Here is a 12,737-nt window from a genome sequence, read left to right on the forward strand (position 1 = left end):
ACAAACTTATCCTACGTGACACGCCGAAAGCGTGACTTGGCAAATGACAGATTTAGGGTTCAATTCGTATTGTGGATTTAATGCTACTTTTATGCTGAATTCGATATGTATGTTTTCATTTGTTCTACTTGTATGTTTGTGACAAGTCTAAGGCTTAGAGATAGCAAAGATAGAAAAGAAACAACCAGAACTAGTGGAGTTTTGCCGAGTCATGCATCTGGCGTGCCACGTAGGATAAGTAAATGTGTCGGAAATCTATCGGGTCGGGTCAGATGGAAAATTTAGACATTCCGGTAAAGTTCATGACTTCTTATGCAACATTTAATGTTCACGGGAAAAACCAAACTATTGTGAAAGTTTATGACTTTACAGGTAATTTGCCTTTTATAAAAATACTCCTTCCGTCTCAAGATAAGTGAAGCACTTCTTTTAGACACGTGATTTAAGAAATTGATATTTAAATATCAAGTGGAGAGAGTAAAGTATGAAGGGAAAAAATAGAAGAGTGAAGAGAGAATAAAGTATGTGAAAAAATAAAATAACAGAGAAAATTTTTGACTAAAATAGAAAATGACTCACTTATAGTTAAACATCTCAAAAATGAATATGACTCATCCCTCTTGAAAAGGAGAGAGTATATGTTATTTGATTGCGTATAATTATTTAAATTATGAAACTATTTTAATTAAAAAATAATTATAACTAATTATTATATAATTATTATTTAAAATTTAATTTTATAAATCAAACCTAATATATATTTAACCATAATATATAATTTTAAACATCATATAAGAACTACAACTACTAACAAAATTTAGGAGGTAAAAGTTTGTCGGGTGCAATTTGCACATTTAAAATGCCCAAATGGATGTGGATAAGATCTTACACGTTTACATTCAACAGAATGGTCTAGCACGCGTTTCTAAACAATTTTTATTGGCAATATTTTTCTTACAACGTAATGTTTAATAATACTATTCCACTACAAAAATTTAATAAATTGACTAGTAAAGTTAAAATACACATTTTTTATATTTGTAGATAACTATTGCCTCTACGCTACGCAACAAAAATAAACACTCTTACGACGATTACTATTGATTGGAATAGGATAGGTCATACTAAAAAGCAATTCAATTTAATGAAATTAACTCCAATCCTAACCTACTCTTCTACTTGTATCGTTAGCTTAGACAACTCTAATGCCTATATTTCCCTATTAATTATACTCTCCGTCCCATAGAAATTGGCTCTTTACGGTTGATACGAATTTTAATGCGTAATTTGGTAAGTAAGAAAGAAAAAAAAAATAGTTGAAATTATGGAGTGGATGGTGGGCCCATAAATGAAAAAGTAAAAAAGAAGGAGAAAAAGGTTATCCTAAATGGATATGTGACCTATTTGTATAGGCCGGACGAAAAAGAAAATATGGTCAATTTCTATGGGACGGAGGGAGTACTACATTCGTCAGATATCATATTTTATTTTCAGTTCGTCCCACTCAAAATGTTTATTTTCTGAAAATAAAGCTCTATCTCGTCTCTTTATTAAAATATTTAACTACATTTTTCTTTTCTACTTACTCTACCTCACCATTACTCCTAAAATTATGTGTCACTCGTAAATGTGGACATCTTGATTTTTGAGTGGGACGAAGAGAATACTGTCGAAGGTTCAATCGGGCTTGAAATTGGTTGCATTGCGAGATGCGGGACCGGATATTTAATCGATTTTAATTACTCCCTCCGTCCCACATTTGGAGTCACTCATTGTTATGGCTCGGATTTTAAGAAATAGTTGAAGTGTGTAATAAATGAAGTGAAATGGTGGAGTGTGTAATAATGAAGTGAGATGGTGGAGTTAGTTGAAGGTGGGTCTCTTTTGACTTTTGATTTTTGTTTTGATTTATTTTAATGTAGATAATGACATTTTTATGTAATTTTGATGAAGAATGGGGTAAAATTGTATGACCAAATATGGAAAATTCTAAAAGTGATTCTTAAACTGGGACGAACTTTTATGGAAGTGACTCTTAATCTGAGACGGAGGGAGTATAAAACTTCCTATATTTAATTATACAATTATTTAACTAATGTAAATTTAAGTTAGTTATTTCAATTTATAAATGAAAGGAAAAATATAGAAGTCTGATTTGTGTTTTAGGTGGTTGGGGGATATAATTTTTAAAATGGAAATAATTAATAATTCGATGCATTACTATTGCACATTTCAAGAAATTTTGATGATGACATAAATCCACCAATATTTTAAGCGAAGAAACAAAAACGACTAAATGAAACTATAAATCTCCTTTTTTACTTCAAAATCTTCAATTCAATTCAATCCGATCACAATCCGATCACAATCAATGGAGAAAGCGAATTTCAGAACCCGAATTCTAGCCAGGCACCTCCAAAATCACGCCGGCGAATCATCATCCGCCGCCGTATCGCGGTCGCCGTGCCTCAGCTACGCGCCGCCGGAGGCCTCGGCGGCGTCGTTCGACGTGAGCTCGATGCGGAAGCTGATGGACGGGCACAATTTGGGGGAGCGCGACTGGCTGTTCAATCTGATGGTGCAGAGCAAGGTGTTCAACCCGAGGCTGCGGGGCGGGAAGGTCTTCGTGGCGCCCGATTACAATCAGTCGATGGAGCAGCAGCGGGAGATGACGATGAAGAGGATCCAGTACCTGCTCGATCGCGGCGTGTTCGAGGGGTGGATGACGGGGAAGGGATCGGAGGCGGAGATGCGGAAGCTGGCGCTGCTGGAGGTGATCACGATCTTCGATCACTCGCTCGCGATTAAAATTGGCGTTCACTTCTTTTTGTGGTATGTTTGCTTGCTTTTTCCGATTTGGTTTTGGTGAAATTTACGAGGTTTTAGCATTTGTGGAGAATTTTGATTTTGCTCTGTTTAGGTGGAAAAATAGGAAATAGTATGATTACTGTAAGTTAAGCTGATTGTTTATAGTTGCATTGGGTGAAATGGTGAATCTGAATTAAGTAATCTTAGTTTATGTGTTAATTGCTTGTGGAGTTAAGAAGAAGAGGTCATTTCAGAAGTTCTCAATTGTTCTATCCGACCTACTAATTTATTTTTTGAGTTTATGAGCTTCAAAACGGCGTCGTTTAGTCCTTGGCAATATACGTTTGTGCCACTATTCATCTACATCGCCGAAGTTTTACATGCGTGCACCAATTTAGCATCGGATTTGTATGGAAAAAATCGTCTTTAGATAGTTGTGAGAAAGGTGCGGAGGTGCAGAAAACTCAATATCGTATTTGTCTGGAAAAAATGTCGTATAGTTGTGATTTTACTGGCGATTAACCCTTGGTTTATAGACCGGAAATGAAAAAGGGAGTGAATTTCAAGATTTTTGTGATTTGCTTGTTCTTGACACATTGGTAGTGCTATTTTTAAGAAGGGAAAAATGGTAACTAGTGTTGCAATGGTGAACTTGTGTTGGAATGTTTTTTTGTGGTTCATTTTGTGTATTAAATGTCTCTTTTATTCTACTGTGATTGATCTGTTCATTCATTAGAGAAAATTGTTTGAGGTTTATGTAAGTGTTGGTGGTTCAGGGGTGGTGCTATCCAGTTTTTCGGTACAAAAAGGCACCACGATAAGTGGCTGCGCGCCACAGAAACTTACTTGATGAAGGGATGCTTTGCAATGACAGAGTTGGGACATGGAAGTAATGTATGTCAGTAGAATATTGATATGCAGCTTACTGATTTGAATTGTTATCTTGAAATCTTGAGGCGTTTGGATTCCATGTGCTTAGGTTCGAGGCATAGAGACGATAACCACGTATGATCCTAGAACCGAAGAGTTTATCATCAACACTCCCTGCGAATCAGCTCAGAAATACTGGATCGGTGGAGCAGCTAACGTACTAATTCAGGCTATCGCTTAGACTTTTTAACATACCTCTGTTTAGCCTAACAAGGTCTTCGTTGGATGATTTTACAGCATGCAACGCACACAGTGGTCTTCTCGCAGCTCAACATTGAGGGCAAGAATGAGGGCGTCCATGCGTTTATCACCCAGATTAGAGATGCAGATGGCAATATCTGTCCCAATATCCGGATAGCTGATTGTGGACATAAGATTGGTTTGAATGGTGTTGACAACGGTCGAATATGGTAAAAGAAGCCCCTTCTCTGTTGGATATATGTTCCCTTTCCCCAAGTAATTTTTGTCTCAGACCTTGGTGTTCTGTATCTTCAGGTTTGATAACGTTCGCATACCCAGAGAGAATATATTGAACTCCGTTGCTGATGTTTCTTCTGATGGAAAATATCTGAGCGCAATAAAGGACGCTGACCAGGTTAGGGTCGATAAGTCCATTTTATGTGTGCTTCAGTCTAAACACCATAAGATAATGTTTACTGCTTTGAAAGTTTAAATGAGAGCGTGCTCTTGATCTTCTTTAAAAGGACCGTCGGTGCCCTCATCAAACCTCTTCTTTGTAATTGTTTCAGTTTTCTTTTGAGTAACACGTGAAACGAAAGTGCTATATTAACGCTCATTAATACATGCAGAGGTTTGGTGCATTCATGGCCCCTTTGACATCCGGACGTGTTACAATAGCAGTCAGTGCCGTTTACATGGCAAAGGTGACTTCTATAAGGAGTTCGATTTTTGTTCCAGTTTGCACCTATTTCTTCAGTAATTTGATGACTTGGATTTCTTTCAACAGATGAGTTTAGCTATTGCCATAAGATATTCATTGACAAGGAGAGCATTTTCAATCACACCGAATGGTGCTGAGGTTCTTTTGCTCGACTACCCTAGTCATCAGCGCCGCCTTCTGCCTCTTCTGGCAAAAACGTAAGTGTTGCAAATACTCCCTCTTCCGAACCAATATATGGTTTCCAACACAATCTGTCTCTCGGGTGCTGCAGATATGCCATGAGCTTTGCTGGCAACTACTTGAAACTGCTCTATGTTCGGAGGACTCCTCAGTTGATCAAAACACTCCATGTAGTTTCAAGTGGCCTCAAGGCAGCACTCACGTGGCACAACATGCGAACTCTTCAAGAGTGTCGGGAGGCGTGTGGAGGGCAAGGGTTGAAGACAGAAAACCGTATTGGTCAGCTGAAAGCTGAATATGACGTGCAGTCTACTTTCGAGGGTGACAACAATGTCCTTATGCAGCAGGTATGCGTAGTTCACTCGTTAGTGATATTGTTTATAAATTGTGTGGATAAAACTTGTCAACGAAGTTCAGACAACTGAGGAAAGGTGTATATCACTTCGCGCAGGTTAGCAAGGCACTGTTAGCAGAGTACATCGCAACTAAAAGGAAAAACAAACCGTTCAAAGAGTTAGGTCTCGAACACATGAACAAACCTAGCCCTACAATTCCCTCGCAACTTTCGTCTTCCACAGTGCATAGCTCGCAGTTTCAGGTATAGAGATCTTGCTTTAAATAGATTACTCCCTCCGTCCCACCATAGTTGAGTTGGTTTCCTTTTTTGAAGCATTTAAGAGTTTAACTTTTCATCTATAACAGAATGATATCTTCTGCTTGAGAGAAAGAGACCTATTAAACCGATTTGCTGCTGAAGTCTCCAAATACCAAGCTCAGGGAGAAAGCAAAGAGTCTGCATTTAACGCGGTAATAAATGATTTAGCAAACACGAACTGCATAACCTCGAGCTCTGATCCCGTTTCTAACCCGTAGTGTCTACCTTTCTTCTGCAGAGTTATCAGCTCGCTGAAGATCTGGGAAGAGCCTTCACCGACCTCGCAATCTTGCAGACTTTCGTGGAAGCTGAGAACAGCGTGACAGACGCATCCTTGAAGGTATGTCATGTCGTCTTCTAAGTTTAACATCAACTCTACTATAGAACTTCATGTTCGTGTCAATCTGCATGAATCCTGAAGCATTCGTAAACAATGCAGAATGTGTTGAGTCTAGTGAGGTCGATGTACGTTCTGGTCACGTTGGATGAAGATCCTGCGTTCCTCCGGTACGGCTACTTAACAACGGAGAATGCTGCAGTTGTGAGGCAAGAGGTTGCTAACCTTTGCAGCGAAATCCGGCCACACGCGCTCGCGTTGGTGGAATCCTTCGGCATTCCTGACGCTTTTCTGAGCCCTATCGCGTTCGACTGGGTTGCAGCTAATGCGTGGTCGGGGTCTCAAGACTAGGTTAGGCGCGCGATTGGCCTCGTCTACGAAGCTTACTACTCGAATCGAGACTATATGTATGTGTGTGTAAAACTATTCATGAGACTAAATAAAAGAAAATGTTTTCAAAGATTGTATATTCTCATCTCTTGTATATTCTTGACTCTTGGAATCACATGGATTTGAAAAAAAATTGCTTTTCTATATAGCAGGAGTGGGAGCATACATATCTAATTTAAAATTAGAAAGATGGCACACTTTTTTTTTTTTTTTTTTAATAAGATATACTCATTTTTTTTTTGCATTAAAACAAACTCAAATTATTTTTTTCAGAGTTTGGGTTATAAGTATAAGTAGATAGTGAAAATTCTTTTAGTCTAGAGTTTGTTATAAATATAAGTAGATAGTGAAAATTCTTTTAGTCTAGAGTTTGATGTAAATAATTGAAAATAAAATCAGTAATGTGATAAATATTTTTATGTGGATCTAAAAGTAAAACTATATACTTTCTCCGTCCCATAAAAATACTATATTCGGGATAGTACGAATTTTAATGGATAATTGGTAAGAGAAGAATAAAAAAAATTAATTGAAATAATAATATTAGTGAATGAAATCTTTAAATAATAAAATAGAAAAAAAGTTTAATAGTTTTAATACTCCCTCCGTCTCGGATAATTCGACCCAGTATTTCATTTCGGACCGTCCCACATAATTTGTCCCACTTCACTTTTACTATTTTTGGTAGTGGACTCATATTCCACTAACTCATTCATACTCACATTTTATTATAAAACTAATACTTTAAAAGTAGGATCCACATTCCACCAACTTTTTCAACTCACTTTCCATTAGATTTCTTAAAATCCGTGCCGGGTTAAAGTGTCCCGAATTATCTTAGACGGGTGGAGTAATATAGACTAATTCTAAGAGCGTCTCCAATGACGGACGTCGCGGTAGGACGTCGCCGACGTCCGACCGGACGTCCGCCGTAGTGAAGAAGAAGGGCGCCCACGCCCGTCCGCCCCACGTCCTACCTGACGTCCGCCACTGGGCGTGAGTAGGACGTCGAGGTCGGACGTCCGACCAAAAACTATTTATTTACTTTTTTTTTTATTAAAAAAATTCTATAAATACAGCTCATGTCGAAATTTTAATTCTGTAAATTTTAATTTTAATTGTGAATTTATTAATTTTATTGCGGGAAGTTCTAGTGATATGTGGTATGAATTTTGTGTGGGAAGTCCTAGTGGGAAGGGCGCCATCAGAGATCTGTTAGGGAATACGAAAAAGGAAATTTAGTTACACCTAAATCTACGTCATTTTCAACAAAGAAACAAAACAACTAAATGAAACTATAAAAACTCCTTCCAGTTTCACCAAACTTTCAAATTCAATCCATTCCATTCCAAATCACCGCCAAATTACATGGAAAAAGCAAATTTCAGAGCTCAAATTCTAAATCGTCACCTCCGAAATCACACCCTCGCCGCATCCTCCGGCGCCGCCGTATCACGCTCGCCGTGCCTCAGCTACGCGCCGCCGGAAGCCTCCGCGGCGTCGTTCGATGTGAGCTCGATGCGGAAACTGATGGACGGCCACAATTTGGGGGAGCGCGACTGGCTGTTCAGCCTGATGCTGCAGAGCAAGCTCTTCAGCCCGAAGCCGAGGGGCGGGAAGGCCTTCGCCGCGCCCGATTACAATCAGTCGATGCAGCAGCAGCGGGAGATGACGATGAAGAGGATCCAGTATCTGCTCGATCGCGGCGTGTTCGAGGGGTGGATGACGGGGAGAGGAATTGAAGCGGAGTTGCGGAAGCTGGCGATGCTGGAGGTGATTAAGATCTTCGATCATTCTCTCGCGATTAAAATTGGCGTTCACTTCCTGTTGTGGTATGTTTGTTTGCTTCTCCGATTTGGTGATGTTTATGTAATTTAGCATTTCTGTGAAGAAAAATCCGGTAATTTTCTCTCTAATAGTGAAATGAACCGATTCAGTAAATTTTGTGTTATTTGACCATTTTATGTTGTTGGTACTAAACATTATCTTTTGGATTTTTTAGTCCTGTACATATGAAAATTTGATCATTTTGGTCTTCCGTCAACGTTTCCGTTAAAAACTAGCGGTCAACAGATTTAATCCCGATTTGACCAAATTAAACTTTTAATTCTGATTTTTTACTCCCTAATTAATTTTCTAATTATTTTTATAAATATTCTTTTAAAATTAGAATTAAATAATATGTTTAGGGTTCTTATTTCTTCAGCATCCGGTCGATTTCTAATTTTAATTCTAATTTTAAAAGAATATTTATAAAAATAATTAGAGAACTAATTAGGGAGTAAAAAATTAGAATTAAAAATTTAATTTGGTCAAAATCGGGCGTTGCGGTTAGTTTTTAACGGAATAGTTAGTTCAGGACCAAAATGATCAAATTTCCATTTGTTTAGGACCGAAAAATCCAAAAGGTATCCGTTCAGGACAAAAAAATCCAAAAGATAATGTGTATTACCAAAACGTAAAATGGTCATTTGTTCAGGATCGATGTTGGCCTATATTCTTTAATTTTTAACAAGGGAAATTAAAGATGTATTGTTGGAATGTTTTTGTTACTAAATTTTGTGCGTTAAATGGTTTGATTTTGGTCTTTTATTTAGTTGTGGTTGATGTGTTCATTCATTTGAGAAAATTGATTGAGGCTTATGCAAGTGTCGGTGGTTCGGTGGTTCAGGGGTGGTGCGATCCAGTTTTTCGGTACAAAAAGGCACCACGATAAGTGGCTTCGCGCCACGGAAACTTACTTGGTGAAGGGCTGCTTTGCAATGACGGAGTTGGGGCATGGAAGTAATGTGTGTATGTAGAATATTGAATTGAATTGTTAATCTTGAAATCTTGAGGCATTTGGATTCCATGTGCTTAGGTTCGAGGCATAGAGACGATAACCACGTATGATCCTAGAACCGAAGAGTTCATCATCAACACTCCCTGCGAATCAGCTCAGAAATACTGGATCGGTGGAGCAGCTAACGTACTAATTCATCTAACAAGGTCTTTGTTGGATGATTTTATAGCACGCAACGCACACAGTGGTCTTCTCGCAGCTCAACATTGAGGGCAAGAACGAGGGTGTCCATGCTTTTATCACACAGATTAGAGATGCGGATGGCAATATCTGTCCCAATATCCGGATCGCTGATTGTGGACATAAGATTGGTTTGAATGGTGTTGACAACTGTCGAATATGGTAAAAGAAGCCCCTTCTGATTCTGTTGGATATATGTTATCCTCTCTTGCGTCCCGAGTTATATTTGTCTCAGGCCATGGCACTCTGTATCCTCAGGTTTGATAACGTTCGCATTCCCAGGGAGAATATACTGAACTCCGTTGCTGATGTTTCTTCTGATGGAAAATATCTGAGCGCGATAAAGAACCCGGACCAGGTTAGGCTTGATAAGCCCGTTTTATGTCGGTTGTTCAGTCTAAATACCGTAAGTTGGTGTTGATTGCTCTGAAATTTAAATGAGAACGCTCTCGATCTTTCTTTAAAAGGTCCGTTCGTGCCCTCATCGAACCTCTTCTGCTTAACTCCCAGATTCGTGTTAGATTGACAGTGCTGAATCTCTCATTGGCACCACGTAGCTTTAAGTAGTGTGCTGTGGTGATCTAGATAAATTTTTTGAGTAACGCGTGAACCAAATATTATATTGACGAACATCAATACGTGCAGGGGTTTGGTGCATTCATGGCCCCTTTGACATCCGGACGTGTTACAATAGCAGTCAGTGCCGTTTACATGGCAAAGGTGACTTCTATATGGAGTTCGATTTTTGTTCCAGTTTGCACCTATTTCTTCAGTAATTTGATGACTTGGATTGATTTCTTTCAACAGATGAGTTTAGCTATTGCCATAAGATACTCATTGACAAGAAGAGCATTTTCAATCACACCGAATGGTGCTGAGGTTCTTTTGCTCGACTACCCTAGTCATCAGCGCCGCCTTCTGCCTCTGCTGGAAAAAACGTAAGCGTTTAAGTATGCAGGATTACTTCCTCTTCCGAACCAATATACGTTTTCCAAAACAAGCTCTGCCTTTCGTGTGCTGCAGATATGCCATGAGCTTCGCTGGCAACTACCTGAAACTGCTGTATGTTCGGAGGACTCCTCAGTTGATCAAAACACTCCATGTAGTTTCAAGTGGCCTCAAGGCAGCACTCACGTGGCACAACATGCGAACTCTTCAAGAGTGTCGGGAGGCGTGTGGAGGGCAAGGGTTGAAGACAGAAAACCGTATTGGTCAGCTGAAAGCTGAATATGACGTCCAATCTACTTTCGAAGGTGACAACAATGTCCTTATGCAACAGGTATACGTAGTTCTACTTATTCGTGAAAGTGTTTATGACTCGTACGAATGAAAGTTGTCAACGAAGTTCAGACAACTGAGGAAAGGTATATATCACTTCGCGCAGGTTAGCAAGGCACTGTTAGCAGAGTACATCGCAGCTAAAAGGAAAAACAAACCGTTCAAAGAGTTAGGACTCGAACACATGAACAAACCTAGCCCCACATTTCCCTCGCAACTTTCATCTTCCACAGTGCATAGCTCCCAGTTTCAGGTATTGAGATCTTGCTTTGAATAAATCACTCCCTCCATCCCACCATCGTTGAGTCGTATTCCTTTATTTTGAAGCATTTTAGAGTTTAACTCTTAATCTGTAACAGAATGATATTTTCTGCCTGAGAGAAAGAGACCTTTTAAACCGCTTTGCTGCTGAAGTCTCTGAATACCAAGCTAAGGGAGAAAGCAAAGAGTCTGCATTTAACGCGGTAATGATTGATTTAGCGATCATGACTCGAGTTTGATTCTGTTTCTAACCCATTGCGTGCGAATCTTTCTCCTGCAGAGTTATCAGCTCGCTGAAGATCTGGGTAGAGCCTTCACCGACCTTGCAATCTTGCAGACTTTCGTGGAAGCTGAGAACAGCCTGACAGATGCATCCTTGAAGGTACGTCATCTATGTTTAACCCGACTCAAGCTCGTGTGTGTGAATCTGCATGGATCGTGAATTGTTCATGAACACTGCAGAATGTGCTGAGCCTAGTGAGGTCGATGTACGTTGTGGTCACGTTGGATGAAGATCCTGTGTTTCTCCGGTATGGCTACTTAACGACGGAGAATGCTGCAGTTGTGAGGAAAGAAGTTGCAAGCCTTTGCAGCGAAATCCGGCCTCATGCTCTCTCCTTGGTGGATTCCTTGGGCATTCCTGACGCTTTTCTGAGCCCTATCGCGTTCGACTGGGTTGCAGCTAATGCTTGGTCGGCGTCTCAAGACTAGGTTAGGCTCGCGATTTACCTCGTCTACAAAGCTCATTGCTCTGGTTGAGACTCTATGTATGTGTGTGTAAAACTATTCATTAGACTAAATTAAAGGAAGTGTTTCCAAAGACTATTTTCTTGACTTTTAACTCTTAAGGTGGTGTTCGGTTTCCTAGATAAAATGATGCTAAGATATAATCTAGGATTGAGTTGTGAGATATTTTAGTCATAGGGGGCTAACTATGACTAATTATCCCATGATTATTCATCTAGGATGAATCTCTTGAACCAAACACACTACAAATTTAATCTCGGATACAATCTTGCAAACCGAACACCCCCAAGTAGATAATTTGTAAATATAATACTCCTTCCGTCCCGCCTCAGATGACACGTTCCTTAACCGGCACGGGATTTTAGGAGTTATTGGTTAAAGTGTTTAATTGGAGAGAGAAAAGGTAGGTCTAAGTATTAAAATAGAGAGAGAAAGAAAGATGAATATTTTAATAGGAGTGAGAAAAAATTATTGGGTGTATTAATTGGAGAGAGAAAGTTTTCAAAATAGGAAATGTGTCATCTCAGTTGGGACAAACTAAAAAGGATAACGTGTCATCTTAAGCGGGACGGGGGGAGTAGATATGTTGTGTCAGAAAATGGTTAGATTTCCTTTAAATAATGTTGTTCCAAAATATCTGCATACATACCTCAATCAGTTGAAAGCACATTTCTTGCCCTATATTATTCCATCAAATCTTATTTGTTCATTTTTTCCTTCTAACTTAACCTATTCTTTTTCCTTTAAATGGGCAACCAAAAAGAAATTTCAAGATCGTATTGTGATTATACTAAAATCAAATGACATATACTCCATATAGCTAATTTCAGATGATTAATTCAGTCCCATAAATTGGTGGTGAAGTGAGATGGCTGCGGATCTTACTGAGCGGCATAACCAGTGGAAGCCATTATCAGAAGCTGAGGTTTCTTCATTTATTTATTATTTTTTCAATTTATTTTCTTGTTAATACGTTTATCTTAACCCTCTTTAAACATTAAACACATTTGATCATATTTCTTCAGGAAGAATTGTTCACAAGTCTCCCGCCAGAGATAACAAGAGACATTCTAAGAAGAGTCCCTCTTAGAAGCATTACGAGGTGCAAGCGTGTTTGTAAATCATGGCGCGATCTGATAGAAGAGGACGAGTTTGTGACGTCGTATACCACGAAACCATGCCTGGTTTTATCTGATCGATTCAAGGGGGGTTACGTAGTCTGCGATGA

At 39.2% G+C, this 12,737-nt stretch overlaps 2 protein-coding genes across 2 annotated transcripts; both read left to right on the plus strand.

Moving 5' to 3' along the window:
* The first annotated feature begins 2,319 nt into the window (after positions 1-2,319).
* Positions 2,320-6,349, plus strand: LOC125194316 (acyl-coenzyme A oxidase 3, peroxisomal-like). The gene is made up of 12 exons (XM_048092476.1): positions 2,320-2,832; positions 3,585-3,702; positions 3,788-3,895; positions 3,976-4,148; positions 4,234-4,333; positions 4,548-4,622; positions 4,706-4,836; positions 4,911-5,166; positions 5,271-5,417; positions 5,522-5,626; positions 5,713-5,814; positions 5,914-6,349. Exons 1-12 carry the CDS (start codon positions 2,372-2,374, stop codon positions 6,160-6,162), a joined length of 2,025 nt encoding a protein of 674 aa, XP_047948433.1. The 5' UTR covers positions 2,320-2,371; the 3' UTR covers positions 6,163-6,349.
* A 1,205-nt stretch (positions 6,350-7,554) lies between these two features.
* Positions 7,555-11,562, plus strand: LOC125194315 (acyl-coenzyme A oxidase 3, peroxisomal-like). Its single transcript, XM_048092475.1, has 12 exons — positions 7,555-8,033; positions 8,873-8,990; positions 9,062-9,169; positions 9,213-9,385; positions 9,482-9,581; positions 9,869-9,943; positions 10,031-10,161; positions 10,247-10,502; positions 10,608-10,754; positions 10,861-10,965; positions 11,043-11,144; positions 11,225-11,562. Exons 1-12 carry the CDS (start codon positions 7,570-7,572, stop codon positions 11,471-11,473), a joined length of 2,028 nt encoding a protein of 675 aa, XP_047948432.1. The 5' UTR covers positions 7,555-7,569; the 3' UTR covers positions 11,474-11,562.
* The last annotated feature ends 1,175 nt before the right edge of the window (positions 11,563-12,737 follow it).

Source organism: Salvia hispanica, chromosome 6 (genome assembly GCF_023119035.1).
Source record: "Salvia hispanica cultivar TCC Black 2014 chromosome 6, UniMelb_Shisp_WGS_1.0, whole genome shotgun sequence".
Lineage (NCBI taxonomy): Eukaryota > Viridiplantae > Streptophyta > Magnoliopsida > Lamiales > Lamiaceae > Salvia > Salvia hispanica.

Coding starts and splice junctions, on each gene's coding strand:
- LOC125194316 (XM_048092476.1), top strand. CDS start 2,372: ATGGAGAAAGCGAATTTCAGAACCCGAATTCTAGCCAGGCACCTCCAA. Junction 3,703..3,787: donor AGTTGGGACATGGAAGTAAT/GTATGTCAGTAG, acceptor CCATGTGCTTAG/GTTCGAGGCATAGAGACGAT. Junction 4,149..4,233: donor GTTGACAACGGTCGAATATG/GTAAAAGAAGCC, acceptor CTGTATCTTCAG/GTTTGATAACGTTCGCATAC.
- LOC125194315 (XM_048092475.1), top strand. CDS start 7,570: ATGGAAAAAGCAAATTTCAGAGCTCAAATTCTAAATCGTCACCTCCGA. Junction 9,170..9,212: donor GGATCGGTGGAGCAGCTAAC/GTACTAATTCAT, acceptor ATGATTTTATAG/CACGCAACGCACACAGTGGT. Junction 9,582..9,868: donor CGATAAAGAACCCGGACCAG/GTTAGGCTTGAT, acceptor CAATACGTGCAG/GGGTTTGGTGCATTCATGGC.